This window comes from Pinus tabuliformis, chromosome 4_1 (assembly GCF_031772625.1).
Source record: "Pinus tabuliformis cultivar Carrire ecotype Pingquan chromosome 4_1, CPIR1, whole genome shotgun sequence".
Classification (NCBI taxonomy): Eukaryota; Viridiplantae; Streptophyta; class Pinopsida; order Pinales; family Pinaceae; genus Pinus; species Pinus tabuliformis.
In genome coordinates this window covers 754,959,763-754,975,510 of record NC_142303.1, presented here as the reverse complement: position 1 = coordinate 754,975,510, position 15,748 = coordinate 754,959,763, and the positions used below count along the sequence as shown (strand labels likewise).

The 15,748-nt window shown below is 30.1% G+C and overlaps 1 protein-coding gene across 3 annotated transcripts; it reads right to left on the bottom strand.

Annotated features, from left to right (window-relative positions):
- Positions 1 to 612: 612 nt before the first annotated feature.
- On the bottom strand, positions 613 to 2,429 carry LOC149178348 (uncharacterized). Of its 3 annotated transcripts, none has more exons than XM_089423622.1 (3): positions 2,265 to 2,428; positions 1,953 to 2,044; positions 613 to 1,650 (listed from the first exon to the last, which is right to left on the bottom strand). In XM_089423622.1, exon 3 carries the CDS (start codon positions 1,601 to 1,603, stop codon positions 842 to 844), a length of 762 nt encoding a protein of 253 aa, XP_089279748.1. In that variant the 5' UTR covers positions 1,604 to 1,650; positions 1,953 to 2,044; positions 2,265 to 2,428; the 3' UTR covers positions 613 to 841. The 3 variants fall into 3 exon arrangements, with proteins under 3 accessions (XP_089279748.1, XP_089279750.1, XP_089279749.1); XM_089423624.1 differs by having other exon boundaries at positions 1,957 to 2,044; XM_089423623.1 differs by having other exon boundaries at positions 1,953 to 2,429.
- Between the last annotated feature and the right edge of the window lie 13,319 nt (positions 2,430 to 15,748).

The following is a 15,748-nucleotide window of genomic DNA, read 5'->3' as shown; positions in this document are numbered from 1 at the left end:
TCCCGTTTTAAAGTTTACATTGTTAAACAAATCTTGTCATGTGAAATGACCAAGATGCAATGAAAATTTGACAGTGACAACAACATAATTACCAAATAAAATCTAAAGTCTTTTGCCCAATCATAATCCAAAAAATTTATTCACATTACAAATATGCATATGGTTTTTGGTAAAAGGATAAGTATTTAAAATTCAACCCATTAATGAATATTTTATACCTTCCTTGCACCAGAGATAATAAGAAAAGAATTTTGAATGTTGATGACACATTACTATCAACTTTATACTTTTTTTTCGTCTTCTTTATTTTATTTAAAGGGAACAAATTCCATTTCAAATAATTTATTTATTTTATTTAAAGTGAAATTATTTAATTTCAAATAATTCAATATGCTGTTAAGTGTGGAGATAATACATACAATACTTTATTAAAAATCAAAATTTTGTCTTTTTCTTTATTTGATTTAAATATTTAATTATTTATTTTAAATATAAATCATTATTATAATATAATAAAAAATAAAAAATAAAAAATTATAATTCTTGTAATAAAAAAATAAAAAAAATAACTAAAACAAAAGTCTCAAATATACACAGTATTCTTTTTTTTTGAAACTACATCGACTCTGCTAAATGAATAAGTGATACCGAGCCAAACTAAGTCATCCATGACATGGTTTACTATACCCCATGACAACGCCCTAAATTTGACTCTGCCGAATTTCGCTGGTTTTTACATTTGCATATTACCACTCCATTTAATCAAAGCCAATTCGTCCATGATAGGATAAAGCATTATACAACTGACACCTAATAAGTAAAACCACAATGAATTTGGGCCTCAGAACAAGAGATCAGACGAGATACGGGAATGAGCAATGGTGCCTGATTCGAAGCTTAGATGTGCAGCACTGCGATTCCCAGTTTCAATACCCATGGTTTTAAAGCCACCATGTGATTGGGCGTTTATTGTATCGTGTAATCTCTGGAGCTTGCGACTCAGTTCCAGCGCCTGCGATCTTAGGACGCAATTCTCTTCTATTATATGAGCATAATGCTGTGAAGCAATATTGAATTGGTCCACTATCTGTGCCTTCTCTGCTGTCAGCTGAGCAACCTGAGCGCTTAGCTCGTCCAGCTGATGTTGTTTCCGGAGCCTGGATCTCCTCGCTGATTGTCTGTTAGACAACATCTTTCTTTGCTTTCTCACGTGTATCACTGGTTGATCCTCTGCTTCATCAGAGGCTGAATTGATCCGAGAAAATGAGCTGCCCTCCCCATTGGCCCTACAAGAATACAATGAATCCTGAGTTGGGCACCTCTTGTCCACAGACACACGCACTGATTTCGTTGTGGGCACTGCAGTTTTGGCCCCAGAAGCATTCAGATGAGCAGCAACGTTTATATTGTTGTATTGGGTACTGCCCATATCATATATTTCTCCACTGAATTCTACTGGACGGATTGGGAGGACAGAATTTTTGGGAATGTCCATTTGATTTGAATTAGAAGTAAGCATCTGATTTGACTGCAGCCCTGTCAAAGAGGGCCAAACAGGGCCAAACCTTTGAGATCGTTGCGTGATAATATCTGTCCGCTCCATAAATGAAAATGTTGGCGCTCTTGCTGTATTACAGCTCCTTTTGCTGCCTGTGATGAATCAATTCGAATTAGAGATGCCAACATGTACCCAATTCAACAGGAAAGATATTAAGCCCTGTAATGATCGCAGAGAGGGAGTTTTCAACGAAACCCAAACGATACAGCCTTATAGCTATCCGCAGCAATGGAGAAAAATGAGACAATATTTGTACGAGAGAGCCAAAAGCATATGCAGCAATGGAATAGATCAAACGCTACATAGAATAGCATGTGAACAAAAGTGAACAAAAATGGGATCTTTGGCTGCACAATTCAGAATCTGACTCAAACACGCATGCCCTGCTACTTACAGACCAGTTGATTGTATTGATAACAGCTACTCCACAGCTACAGCTACTGCAATGATAGCATTCAAATAACTTCAAGATTAAACCAGCCTTGCCTGTATCAGAATTATAGGGTTTTCGTTATTGTAAGTAGGCCTTGTGGACCTTCCAACCTACAGTCTCAAAAGCTACCCAAAGCTATATTCAAGTCCTAAATTTACAAAACTGAAAATCAAAATCCAAATACAATCCAAAGTAGATGAACTGACAAAATTTAACAGACCAGATGACTACAAGGAAGTAAAAAAAAGCAACAAAGGCATAGAGAGCACTAACTTCTAGAGCAGCAGGTAGCAGAGAAAAGCTCGAAGAAATGAAAGGGAGATTGGTTTGAGCAGAGCATGCATTTATGTCTGTGGATCAATGGAATGTGACCATGTAAAAGAGTGGCAATCCCAAAAGCAGAAGAGTACAAGAATCATTTTTGCCAGCAGGACCCCATTGAAATGAGGAAATAGCCAAACGAGGGGACAAATGGATAATGCACATCCAGTTCTATATATGAAAATAATGAAGCGAGGATTGAACAATAAGGCTAAAGGAATATGATAGTGCCAAGTCATTGTACCATCGAGATTCGCCGATTTTTGTATTTAATTAAACACTTTTAAGAACGAAGATGAGCTAAGTGGAAAGTACTCACCATTAAAATAATTTTCACTGAGACGAATTGGTATGAGTAATCTAGCACTCATTTAAAATATAAATTTACTCATGTCAATATGAGATTATGCTAATCAATGTGTGATGCAAAATTCAATATTTTTTTGTTATTTGAAAGCCTCAGCAGATGGAAAGGAAATTGGTGGTTTATTTTTTTTTACCAACAGGTATTAAGCTATTACCTCAGTCATATCATTTTTGGGAATTAAACTCCATTGAAGAGAATCTTATTCATTTTCCAATATAATTATAATTAATAATATAAAATTTATTATTTAAGATTACAAGATAATTTAATATATTAAATTATATTTTTAAATAAACAAGTTCTAAACATTTATTTATGAAAATATCAATATCAATATATTAAAAATGAAAATAAATTAAATCATATTAATGTTAAACCATATAAAATACAACAAAAATAAAAATAAGAAAAAAATAATATTTAAAATTTTAAAATAATAAAATTAATAAAAATATAATATATAAATAAAATCCCTAAAATATAAATATAATGAATGTCAACATGTACACATTTACCCTAATTTATACATGGTTCCTAAAAATCCAAGGTATGTTTGTTTAGGTATAGCCACGCCTTTGATGGGCCTATAAAGATCGAGATGTGGTCATTGGGTTGGAATTTAAACTTTTATCTCTGAAGGCCCTATCTCTTTCGTTTCAAAGGTAATAATAATAATGGTCGAGGAATCCAATATGGGTGACTTCAACTCACTTTTCTATCTTCCGAAGTTTGTTTTCAAGAATCATGTCAATTCGGCTTCAATTATAAGGGGCGGGAATCATGTCAATTCGGCTTCAATTATAAGTGGTGTGAATCATATAAGAGATTGAAAGTTTAACGGTGCAGTTCTAACAAATTGACGTCCAAAATCTGTGCAATGAACATCATACAAAGGTGACGGACTTTCCAACAGCGTGACTGTCTTTGGATGATAATCTTTATTCTAAAGAGAATGTCAGTGACACTGTGGACAATATCTCTCATCAAATCCAAGATTTTTCCATGTCGGTTATATAATTTTCTATTTAGTGAAGTTTAATTGGTATGATTTTCTATTTCCCCAACATTTTGACTCTTAATTTTGTATTTTGCATACATAATTTTGGCTCATGGGACTGAATTTCCGAATTATCATTATGTGCATATGTGCATTTAGCAATATATTTCCATATGATCTATATATAGCAGATCTGAAAAGGCTCCTTATATCCTTTCTCTCTATGTGGTTTTGATCCACTTTACACTTGCCATATCTGATGGTTTCCATATGAATATTGCTGTACATATATGTTGGATGAATATAATACAATCATATAGCTTTTTTTCGTGCTGAAAAAATAAAAATAAAAAATGTGAATCATATATTGATTATATATAGAGATTTAAAATAAAAATAAGAAATTATTTAAATGAAAAGAGAATTTAAAAATAATAATAATATATTTATATTTTAATTATAATGATTTTTTCCTTTAGGGATTTGTGTAATATTTTAATTTTATTTTAAAGTTTAAGAATATGTTTTTTTTTTAAAGGTTAAAAATTCAAATCTAGAGTAGGGTAGAATTAAGCAATGGTATTGGTGCATTGTATTGTTACAAAATTGATTTTAAATTAAGAATCTCTATGGCTAAAAATATTATTACAATATAAAATAAAGTTATAGTTTTAATTTTAAGATTTATTTTAATCTTCTGATAGTGTGAAATGTATTATGAAGTAAGTATTTGGATATTTCTCATAGATTTGATGCTTATTCATATGAAGAATATAAATGTTTTAGTTCTTGTGGGCTCAAAGCCATTATCTCAAAGCTTATCATGTTACTTTTGAGAATTGAACTTAGGTTGAAGAAACCCATTCATTCCTCCCAACCATCCAAAATCGTTAATAAAAAAACTACAATACATATTAATACCAATAATATAAAAAAAAAAATAACAATATAAAAAAAATTATACTTAAAAATTCAAAATAATAAAAATTAATATAATTATAATAAAAAAAATACCACATAAATAAAATGAATAAAAATATTCAAAATTAAAATGTAAATATAATGAATGGCAATACATAAATATTTACCATAATTTTGGAAGAGAATTCATGTTCATTCCAATCCAAAGCACATTTTTTTAAATAAAGCCATGCTTGAACTTGATGGCCCTTATAAAGGCCCAGAGGTTATGACTCAATTGGGATTTACACTTTATCTAGTCTCATATCTTTTGTATCAAAGAGAATGGTTGAGGGATCAACAATATGGGTGATCCTAATTCATTAATTATGTCATGTTTTTATAGGTTAAAGATAATTCTCTTTTAATTATAAGGGTGATAGTTATAGAGTAGCATAGTCTTTACTTTTTTGTGTGGGGTTTGCATTTTGTTTTTATTTCAAAACGGTTTGTTTCGCAAGTCCACCTCTGCACTACTTACAATGAAATCTTTTTTCGCACCTCAACACCTTATAGCAATTGCCCCAAACCACTAAAGATATAGAAAATTAAGAATTTGCATTAAATGGAGGCGAGGTAAACACTCAACAAGTGCATACTCAAAAATTTAAGTTGCACAAAACTAATATATTAATTTCACTATTTCTTTGAGTGTGGAGGAAGCTTTCATTATGCGGAGTGCGGAAGAAGCACAATGAAACCTTCCTCTGCACTTCACGTAATGGAATATCACCCAAAGCAAGCAAACATGGCAAGATGCTTATGTTGCCAAAATAAGTGATAAATGGCAGTACAACACACTAGCCAAGTGAGACTTAGTTATTATTTTTTGGTGAAAATTCATAGTGTATCATTTTGAACTGGAAGAGAACGTGGCATAACAAAATCTGTAAGATGGTGAAATTTATGTCATTTAACAAAAGTAGTGTGAGTGTTTATCCAATTAACACATGTCACCTTTACAGGGATTAAACACAAGCATGTTATCCATATCATTTGTACACGTCAACAACTAAAACAACTCACCATATACCATTAAAATCAAGGATTATTGATAAAAGTAAACATTTTTTTTCCATAACAATACATTAGTGTTAATCATGAAATCACATCATTAATCGTACTTTAAATAAATATTATACCATGAAACATTAGCAATGACAATAAGCGCATGCAAAACGTTGAAAGCATTTAGTACCAAAACATGTGAGAAAGGACAACTGTGCACAGTAGCCATATATGAGAAAATTTGGTCGAACATAAATGTTTGTAAAGGTGTAGGAACCTGCAATGATGGATACTGACTGCGACGCAAACGACTTCGCACTCAGCATTAAAAAATGAATTAAAGTTTAGTCGTACTATTAACATATATTCAGTGAATCGATGCGCAATCTGACCATCACTTGAGTGCTTAATAGCTTTTACTTCGACACATTGTGTAATAATTATTGATTGTAAACATATCAAGAAAATCATATCTATCGATATTATAAAATAGTCTTTTCGACATTTATTCGACGAATTGACGCATAATTAGCGCATAATTCAAGTGCTTAATAAAATTTATTGCTTGTAAACAAATCAAGAAGATGCATAAGTCTCCCCAAATAGTATCCATCATAGCAAATTGAAATGAAGTGTGAACCCCCTGCGCACACTTCTTCCGCACATTGTCTCATACAGCAACAACGTTTTGGCGAATGTTACATAGATTCAATCATCATTTCATGACACAAATTAGCGAATATATAAAAAAAATTAATTAATAATCAATTTTACAATTAACAAAGCCTTTATTACCCATAAACAATGAATTGAAAGATAATTAGGATATTGTTCAAATACTTATTTATGAAAATATCAATATTAATATATTAAAAATTAAAATGAATTAAATTACATTACATATTAATGTAAAACCATATAAAATATAACAATAAAAAAATAATATTTCAAATTTTAAAAAATAAAAATTAATAAAAATATAATATATAAATAAATCCCTAAAATATGAATATAATGAATGTCAAATATATACACATTTACCATGATTTTTACAGGGTTACTAAAAATCCAAGGTATGTTTGTTTAGGTAAAGCCATGCCTTCGATGGGCCCATAAAGATCGAGATGTGGTGATTGAGTTGGAATTTACACTTTATCTCTCAAGACCCTATCTCTTTCGTTTCAAAGCTAACACTAATAATGGCCGAGGAATCCAATATGGGTGACTTCAACTCACTTTTCCATCTTCTGAACTTTGTTCACAAGAATCATGCCAATTCGGTTTCAATTATAAGTGGCGTGAATCATATATTGCAAGTTGTTTAAAAGAGACTAAAAGTTTTAGCGGTGCAGTTCAAACAAATTGACTTCCGGAATCTATGCAATGAACATCATAACGGACTTTCCAAAGGCGTGACTGTCTTTGGATGATAATGTTTTATTCTAAAGAATATGTCAATGATGCACTGTTATATAAAAAATTGAATCAAATATTGATTATATATAGAGATTCAAAATAAAAATAAATAATTATTTAAATGAAAATAAATAATTATTTAAATGAAAAGAGAATTTAAAGATAATAATAATAATATATTTTTATTTTAATTATAATTATTTTTTCGTAGGAGATAATAGGGAAATGCGTAATTTTTTTTCATTTTTAAAATTTATTCGAAATTTAGCATCCAGAAAAAATATTAATAATAGTAAAAAATCAATGTTACTCATAAAAAAAACCATTTTAGTATTAATGTGGATTTAAGGGTTAAAAACATGTCTTTCTTATTAAAGCGTTAGAAATTTAAATTTAGAGTAGGGTGGAATTAAGAAATGGTATTTGTGCATCGTATTGTAACAAAATTTATTTTAAATTAAGAATTTCCATAGTAAAGTGAAGATGAATCTCCATGGTTAAAAAACTTATTACAATATAAAATAAAGTTATAGTTTTGTTAATTTTTATTATTTATTTTAATCTTGATAGTATGAAATGTATCATGAAGTAATTATTTGGATATCTATCATAGATTTGATTTTTATTCATATAAAGAATATAAATCTTTCAGTTCTTGTGGGCTCAAACCCATTATCTCAAAACTTATCATGTCACTTTTGAGAATTGAACTTGGCTGTGAAAGAACTCATTCATTCCTCTCAAACATTCAAAATCATAAATCCAATTAACAATATACAAATTTAAAATTTAATAATACAAAAAGATTAAATTACATTTCAAAATAAACAAACGCTAAAAACCCATTTATGAAGATATTAAATGGAAAAAAATTACATTATATATTAATACCAACCATATAAAATACAAATACAAAAAAAATATAAGAAAAATAGTATTTAAAATTCAAAATGATAAAAATTAATATAATTATAATAAAAGATTATATACAAGTACTCATAGTTAAAATGTAAATATAATGAATGGAAATATATAAATATTTACCATAATTTTGGAAGAGATTTCATGTTCCTTCTAATCCAAGCGACATTTGTTTAAATAAATAATAAAAAATTGCATACAAGTACTTATAGTTAAAATGTAAATATAATGAATGGTAATATATAAATATTTACCATAATTTTGGAAGAGTTTTCATGTTCTTTCTAATCCAAGGAACATTTGTTTAAATAAAGCCATGCTTTACCTTGATGGCCTTTATAAAGGCTACGAGGTTATGATTTGATTGGGATTTACACTTTATCCAGTGACATATTTTTTGTTTCAAAGAGAATGGTTGAGGGATCAACAATATGGGTGAGCTTAATTCATTAATTATGTCAATTTTTATAGGTTAAAGATAATTTTCTTTTAATTATAAGGGTGATAGTTGTAGGTAGCATAGTCCCTGCGTTTTTGTGCGGGGTTTGCATTTTGTTGTTATTTGAGAACGGTTTGTTGTTGCAATTTGCACATCTGCACTGCTTACAATGAAAATTTTTTTCGCACCTCCGCACCTTGATGTAATAACATTTGCCCTAAACCACTAAAGATATAGAAAATTAAGAATCTGGATTAAATGGAGGCGAGGTAGACACTCAACAAGTGCATACTCAAAAACTTAAGTTGCACAAAATTAATATATCAATTTCACTCTGAGATGTGGAGCAAACTTTCATTGTGTGGACTGCGGAGGAAGTTTTCATTATGTGGAGTGCGGAAGAAGTAGAATGAAACCTTCCTCCACACGTCGAGCAATGGCATATCACCAAAAGCAAGAAAATGTGGCAAGATGATTATACTACCAAAATAAGTGATAAACGGCAGTGGTTATTAGTTTTCAGTGAAAATTCATAGTGTATAATTTAGAACTGGAAGAGAATGTGGCATAACATAAACCGTAAGATGGTGAACTTTATGTGATTTAACCAAAGAATTAATGCGAGTGTTTATTTGATTAACACATGTCACCTTTACAGGGGCTAAACACAAGCATGTCACCCATATCATTTGTACACATCAACAACTAAAAAAACTCACCATATACCAGTAAATCAAGGATTACCGAGAAAAGTAAACATTTTTTTTCCATAACAAAACATTAGCGTTAATCATGCAATCAAAGCATTAATTGTACTTTCACTAAATATTATACCATGAAACATTTGCAATGACAACATGTGGCATGAAAACTATTGAAAGCATTTAATACCAAAACATGCAAGAAATGACAAGTGTGTAGGGTATCCATATATGAGAAAATTGTGTCGAGACATAAATGTTTGTGATGGATAATAATTGTGATGCAAATGATTCCGCACTTGGCATTAAAAAATTAATTAAAGTTTAGTCGTATTATTAACATATATTCAGTGAATCGATGCGCAATCAGAACATCTCTTGAGTGCTTAATAGCATCTACTCTAACACATTGTGTAATAATTATTGGTTGCAAACATATCAAGAAAATCATATCTATCGATATTCTAAAATAGTCTTTTTGACATTTATTCTGTGAATCGACGCATAATCAACACATAATTTGAGTTCTTAATATCACTTATTGCTTGTAAACAGGTCAAGAAGATTCATAGGTCTCCGCAACTAGTATCCATCATAGAAAATTGAAATGAAGTGCAAACCCCCTCCACACACTTCTTCCACACATTGCCTCATATGGAAACAACATTTTGACGAAATGTTGCATAGATTCAATAAACATTTCAGAGCATGGATTAACAAATATATAAAAGAAATTAATTAAGAATCAATTTTACAATTAACAAAACCTTTATTGCCAGTAAACAATGAATCAAAGCGTAATCAGGATATTGTTCAAATTCTTAATAGCATATTAAAATAATAATTAAGGCATAATCCTATGATTAACAAAAGCTCCCTTCCCGATAAACATAAGCATTTATTTGGTGAATCAATGTGCAATTAGGACATCACTCAAATACTTAATAGTGTTTACTTTAACACATTGTGTAATGATTATTGCTTGTTAACAAACCAAAAAAAATATCCATCGATATTATAAAATAGTATTTTCAGCATTTATTCAGTGAATTTATGTGTAATCAGGACATTGTTCAAGTGCTTAATAGTATTTACTAGTCGTAAACAAATCAAGAAGATCTACATGGCTCCATAACCAATATCCATTATAGAAAATTTGAAGGATGTGCGAAAGAGGGATATCTGTGGAATAAACTTTGTTCCCTCATTTCTACAATTGTACATATGTTACCCCTCTACACATATCAACCCCCCCATAGTGTGGATTAGCGTATATTAAAAAACTTATTTAAGGCATAATCCTATGATTAACATATATATTTTCAAAACATAATGGTAAGTACTATCAAAATCATCATTCATACTAGAGTAATGGTAAAAGTATCATATATTTAGAGCTTATGTGAATAAAAGGCTATTGAATTTTGCTACTAGTTCTTATTTCTTGGTTCTTGTTTGTTCGTGCCATATTTTACTAGCAAGTAACAAGGAAGAAATGATGCAATCACGAATAAAATGATGTTACGACATTTTGGAATCAATGACTTGTCAACATATTATGTTCTTTTCCCCAAAGTTTTACTTATATTAATTAATTTTATAAAGTTTAATGGTTATAGTTTTTAAAATAATTGTTGAGTGTGGAGGTGCAGAGGAAGCACAATGGAATCTTCCTTCACACCTCTGAACTCCTCATGGAGAACTATATTATTATAGTTATTACATTACAATGATAGAATGTAACATCATTTGAGTGCTTAATAGAATTTACTCTGACACATTGTGTAATGATTACTCATTGTAAACATATCAAGAAGATTTTATCTATTGATATTATAAAACAATATTTTTGACATTTATTCAGTGATTCGACATGAAATTAGAACATCTTTCTAGTGCTTAGTAGCATTTACTGCTTGTAAAAAAGTCAAGATGCACATATCTCTGCAACCAATATATGTTATAGCATATAAAACGATTCATGGACCCCCTTCACACACTTCTTTCACACATTTCTTCATTTGTTGACAATGTTTTGGAAAAATGTTACATAGATTCAATCAACCTTTCGCATCACAGATTAGCAAATATAAAAGAAATTAATTAAGACTTAATTTTACGATTAATAGAAGCTTTGGTGTCAGTAAATGTAATTTTTCTCAACATTTATTCACGAATCGACATGTAATTAGGACATCATTCAATTTCTTGACAACATATAAAAAATAATAATTAAGGCTTAATTCTACGATTTGTTCTCTTTTAACAAGTTTATCTTCCCTTTTTCCACTCATTTCATTACATATTTCCACCCTATTTCATCTCTCCATGGATTAAGATTTACCCAGGTCAAACAATTACACTACAAAATATAAAAGTATATCATCATTTTAAAATCTATGTTTTTCTTTATGAAATTGGTTTAACTAGATTATAGGTACCGAAATGTGCAGTCTCTAGAACTATCCTAAATTTTTGTAGCTAAATCCAAAGTTCTATAAGTTCACACATGCTAGAGATCAACCAAAGAACATGAGCAGTTGTCAAAATGTCATCAATATGGAGATTCACCTATTCGTTACAGATGGAGGATCACATGATAAGTGTATCTTGTTGTTCCAACCTGTGGTCAACATGGCTATGGCATACCTATTTTGTGTTGAGTATCAAGTGACCAGTTCTAAAATCAAGTGACCAAGGATAATTAGCAAGTGAGTGAGATTTGAAGGCCATGTTGAAGCTTACAATGTGTTAAGAAATGTCTTCTCATGATTCACTCCTTTAGTAGCAAAGCATGAAAAGGAAAACTTCTATTTCAATTAAAAGACTTAGATGTCGATTTCAGTCCTAGTTTCTAGGCAATAATTCCTCAAGTTGTTTGCTTTTGAAAACATTATAAAAATGCTTCATTTATAATTGAAAAGTAGTCAATTAAGTTCAGAATTGTTGTTATTATCATTTCCTGTTGTGAAGACTCTATTTATACGTTGTGAGTATATAATTTCTATTGATGGCATTCTTGTGATTCTGTTTGATGAATCTGGTCATGTGGTCTGAGTTTTAAACTCCTCACACTCATTAGGAGGCCCCCTTGAAGACGTGTGATAATAGTATAGATGTATTTCATTTCTTTGATTTAATTTCTTCACACTCTACATTTAGGTTAAAATTTGTTTCATCTAATTGTTTAATTCATTTAGATGCTTTGTTTCATTTTAATGTTTTGTTTTTAAATTAGAATTTCACTTATTTTCCCTTTTCTTCTATACATATCAAGCACTTGATAAAACACCAAAACCGTCCAAAAATATTTACTTTCATTTCCTTTTTAGCTTAGTCTCAAATTTATGTTTAATCAATTATGATCAGTTCTGGTTCACTATGTGCACACTAGTAATCTCTTATGCTTCTTTCATTTCGATTCTTGTCATTTGCTCTTAAATTGTAGCATAATCTCTTTTCTTTCTGGGTTATACATTTATTTTCAAAATCCTCATATATAAAATTTTCTTTAATTGATAAATTATATTAGAAATTGTCTTTGAATTCAATAGAGTAGATTCATAGAATAGACTTGTTTCAAAGTTTCATAGAATAGATTTCTCTTCCAAGTCAAATATCTTAGGCTTTCTTTCTAAGTACAATAGAGTAAATTTATCTTTCAAAGACTCAATAAAATATATTTCATTTATTATCAAATAGAACAGTTCAATAGAACACAGTTTTGAAGCTTTCATATTAGCATAGTTTCTTTTGAATTCTTTTACATTTTTGTCTTGCATTTGATGTTTTCTTAGAAATGGTCTTTGAGAAATAACATATGTGTGCTCACTAAGATCTCTTCATAAATAGGTTTTATTTTCACAGTGTAATTAGACTAGTTTTATTTCCAATTAAAAGTTGATAACCTAGCATATATAGTGCATGTATGCTTCACATGTTCACAAACCCTAGATTGATAATTTAATGCAAGTAATTTAACCATCAATTAAATTACCCAACATTTCTGCCATAGTTTCTGGGGATGTATACATAAGTGTTCACTTTTACTCTAGGATGCCTTTTCATTTACACAATTTTGTTTAGGGAGAGCAATAAGTCAAGAGGTAAGAACCCACACGCCATGATTGTGGGTTTCTTCCTAAAATAGAGTTGTCACAATTTCCATTTCATCATGGTTTCATTCATTCTTTAGATGCATAATTAATTCATGTTAAAATATTTTAGGATGCATGTACAGAGAACAAGATTCTAAGGGTATATTTGTAAGTAGAGGACATAATTCAATTCCAACATCACCAACAACGCCCACTAGAAAATGTAGTTCCACACCACCTTCCAATACACAAATTCCATCATTTGAAGGTAGACCGAGACTTCCTGAAGTTCATATGTTAGAAATTCAACCTAGAGAATCACCAACTTCATCTATTGAAGTTGTGCTAGAAGAACCTACATCTCCAACTGAAGGAGTCATATTCCTTTATTCAACAAGTGAACAACTCATTGGATAAGAGTTAGAGGTACCTAGTGAAGAGGATGAAATAGTGGAGAAATTTTTTCCTGAACAACCATTGACAGAGGAACCAGAGGAAGAGGAACTAGTTGAAAACAACCCTATTGAGGAACCCTATATAAGCTTTGAGGAATCTACAATGGTGGATGAAGGAGAAGTACATAATGGAGAAGGACCATGAATTTGTGGAGGTAGAGGAGATAAGATATTACAAGGAGGTGCTAGAGGTGGTGGTTGAGGTGGAAGAGAAAGAAGAGGTGATGGGGGCTTTCATGAAGAAGAGAATCCTTTTAGATTCCCTATTCAGGACAGAGATACTATTGCCACCGTGAAAAGCATCTCCCCATTTATTCTCCCTAATTTTCATGGTATGAGAATAGAGGATAAGGAAACATTTATTTTTGGAGAGGTATTGTGTAGATCCTATGGCTATTTACTTGATACTCAAAAACTAAAATTGTTTCCTGCTACATTAAAATATAGGGCTCTTAAATGGGTCATGGGTATAAGAACAAATTCTATAAGGACATGGGAGGATATGAAAAGAATATTCTTAGAAAAATACAAAGATTATTGCATACACCATGACCTTAGGGAAGAAGTTTTCAAAATAACCCAAAAACAGGATGAAAGCCTTGAAGACTTAGTGGAGATATTTTCTTATAATGTCAAAAGAGCTAAATTGCATAACTTAGGATTTGACATATTAAAACTCCCTTACTAAAATCTATAAGGGATGAATGGATTGATCTTCTTAACCTAATGGTTAAAGGATATCTTTCTCAATTTTCATTTCAATAAATTTGTGAATTATGAAAACACATTTCAAGAGGAAAATCAAAATATGGAAGGAGTATGAGAGACCCAATTATATCAGGGGTAAGTAAATCTGCATCTGGAATGGTAAGTAGAGAAGAACTTGGTAAGAGAATTTCTAATGGTATTAAGGGACCATCGATAAGATTTCTCATATTCTCAAAAAGAACAAAGTTTCTGCTACATCCAAACCCCTTAATACCATTAGAAATTCTCTTAGATTTGTCAAAGACCCTATAAACCCTAAAGACATGAAGGGGGTCTACTCCATCCCAACAGATATTAAGCACAACCGCTCTCGTTCCTTAGCTTTAGTTGAACATGCAGTGAAATCCAATCACCATATCTGCATCGGGGATTCTCGGGTCATCGCCAGGGTTGATCACTTACATCATACGAAGCTTTGAGAAGCCATCGAAATTGAAAAAAGCACTATTAATCTTAATAGGGACGATGGTTGGAAGTTAAGTAGAAGTTGGATCCCCGCCCTCTTTTTGTAGATTGTCTTTTTTTTCTTATATTTATATCTATATATATATATATATATATATATATATATATATATATACAATAATTAATAATTTATTATTTTATTATTTTTACTTTTATATTTATCCTCTTTGACCTCCTTGTTAAAATATTATTCAAAATTTTAATATAATAATATTTAAATATAATTGTTGAATATTATTCATTTTTTAATAATAACCATATTAAACTAATTTTTATTATATATTTACAAATATTAAATTATTATTATATTATTATTAAATTAATATAACTAATTTGAATTCAATATTATTTTAATTAAAAAGAATGTAATAAATTAAATTAAAGATAACAAAATAATAATAAATTTATTCAACTAATTTTTAATCGCTAATTCCTAATAGCTATTTCCTAATGGCTAATTCTGGAACTAGATGCATCCTTGCTATTTAAACATTCTAACTAGTGATTTTTTCACCTTTGTCCTAAGGATGAACCACATTAGATAGTTCGAAACATCGACAAAAAACTCATGATGTGATTAATCTGAAAGAATTTATCAAAATCAGTATGGATCACAAAATTCTAAAATCAAGAAATAAAAATATTATTGCATACACCATGACTGTAGGGAAGAAATTCTCAAAAATGACCCAAAGAGAGGATGAAAGTCATGAATAATTAGTGGAGATATTTTCTTATAATGTCAAAAGAGATAAATTGCATAACTTACAATTTGACACATTAAAAAACTCACTAAAAGTTACAAGGGATTAATGGATTGATCTTCTTAACCTAATGGGTAA

Bases quoted from the DNA above. Each gene is read 5' to 3' on its own strand.
- LOC149178348 (XM_089423623.1), bottom strand. From the start codon at position 1,603: ATGGAGCGGACAGATATTATCACGCAACGATCTCAAAGGTTTGGCCCT.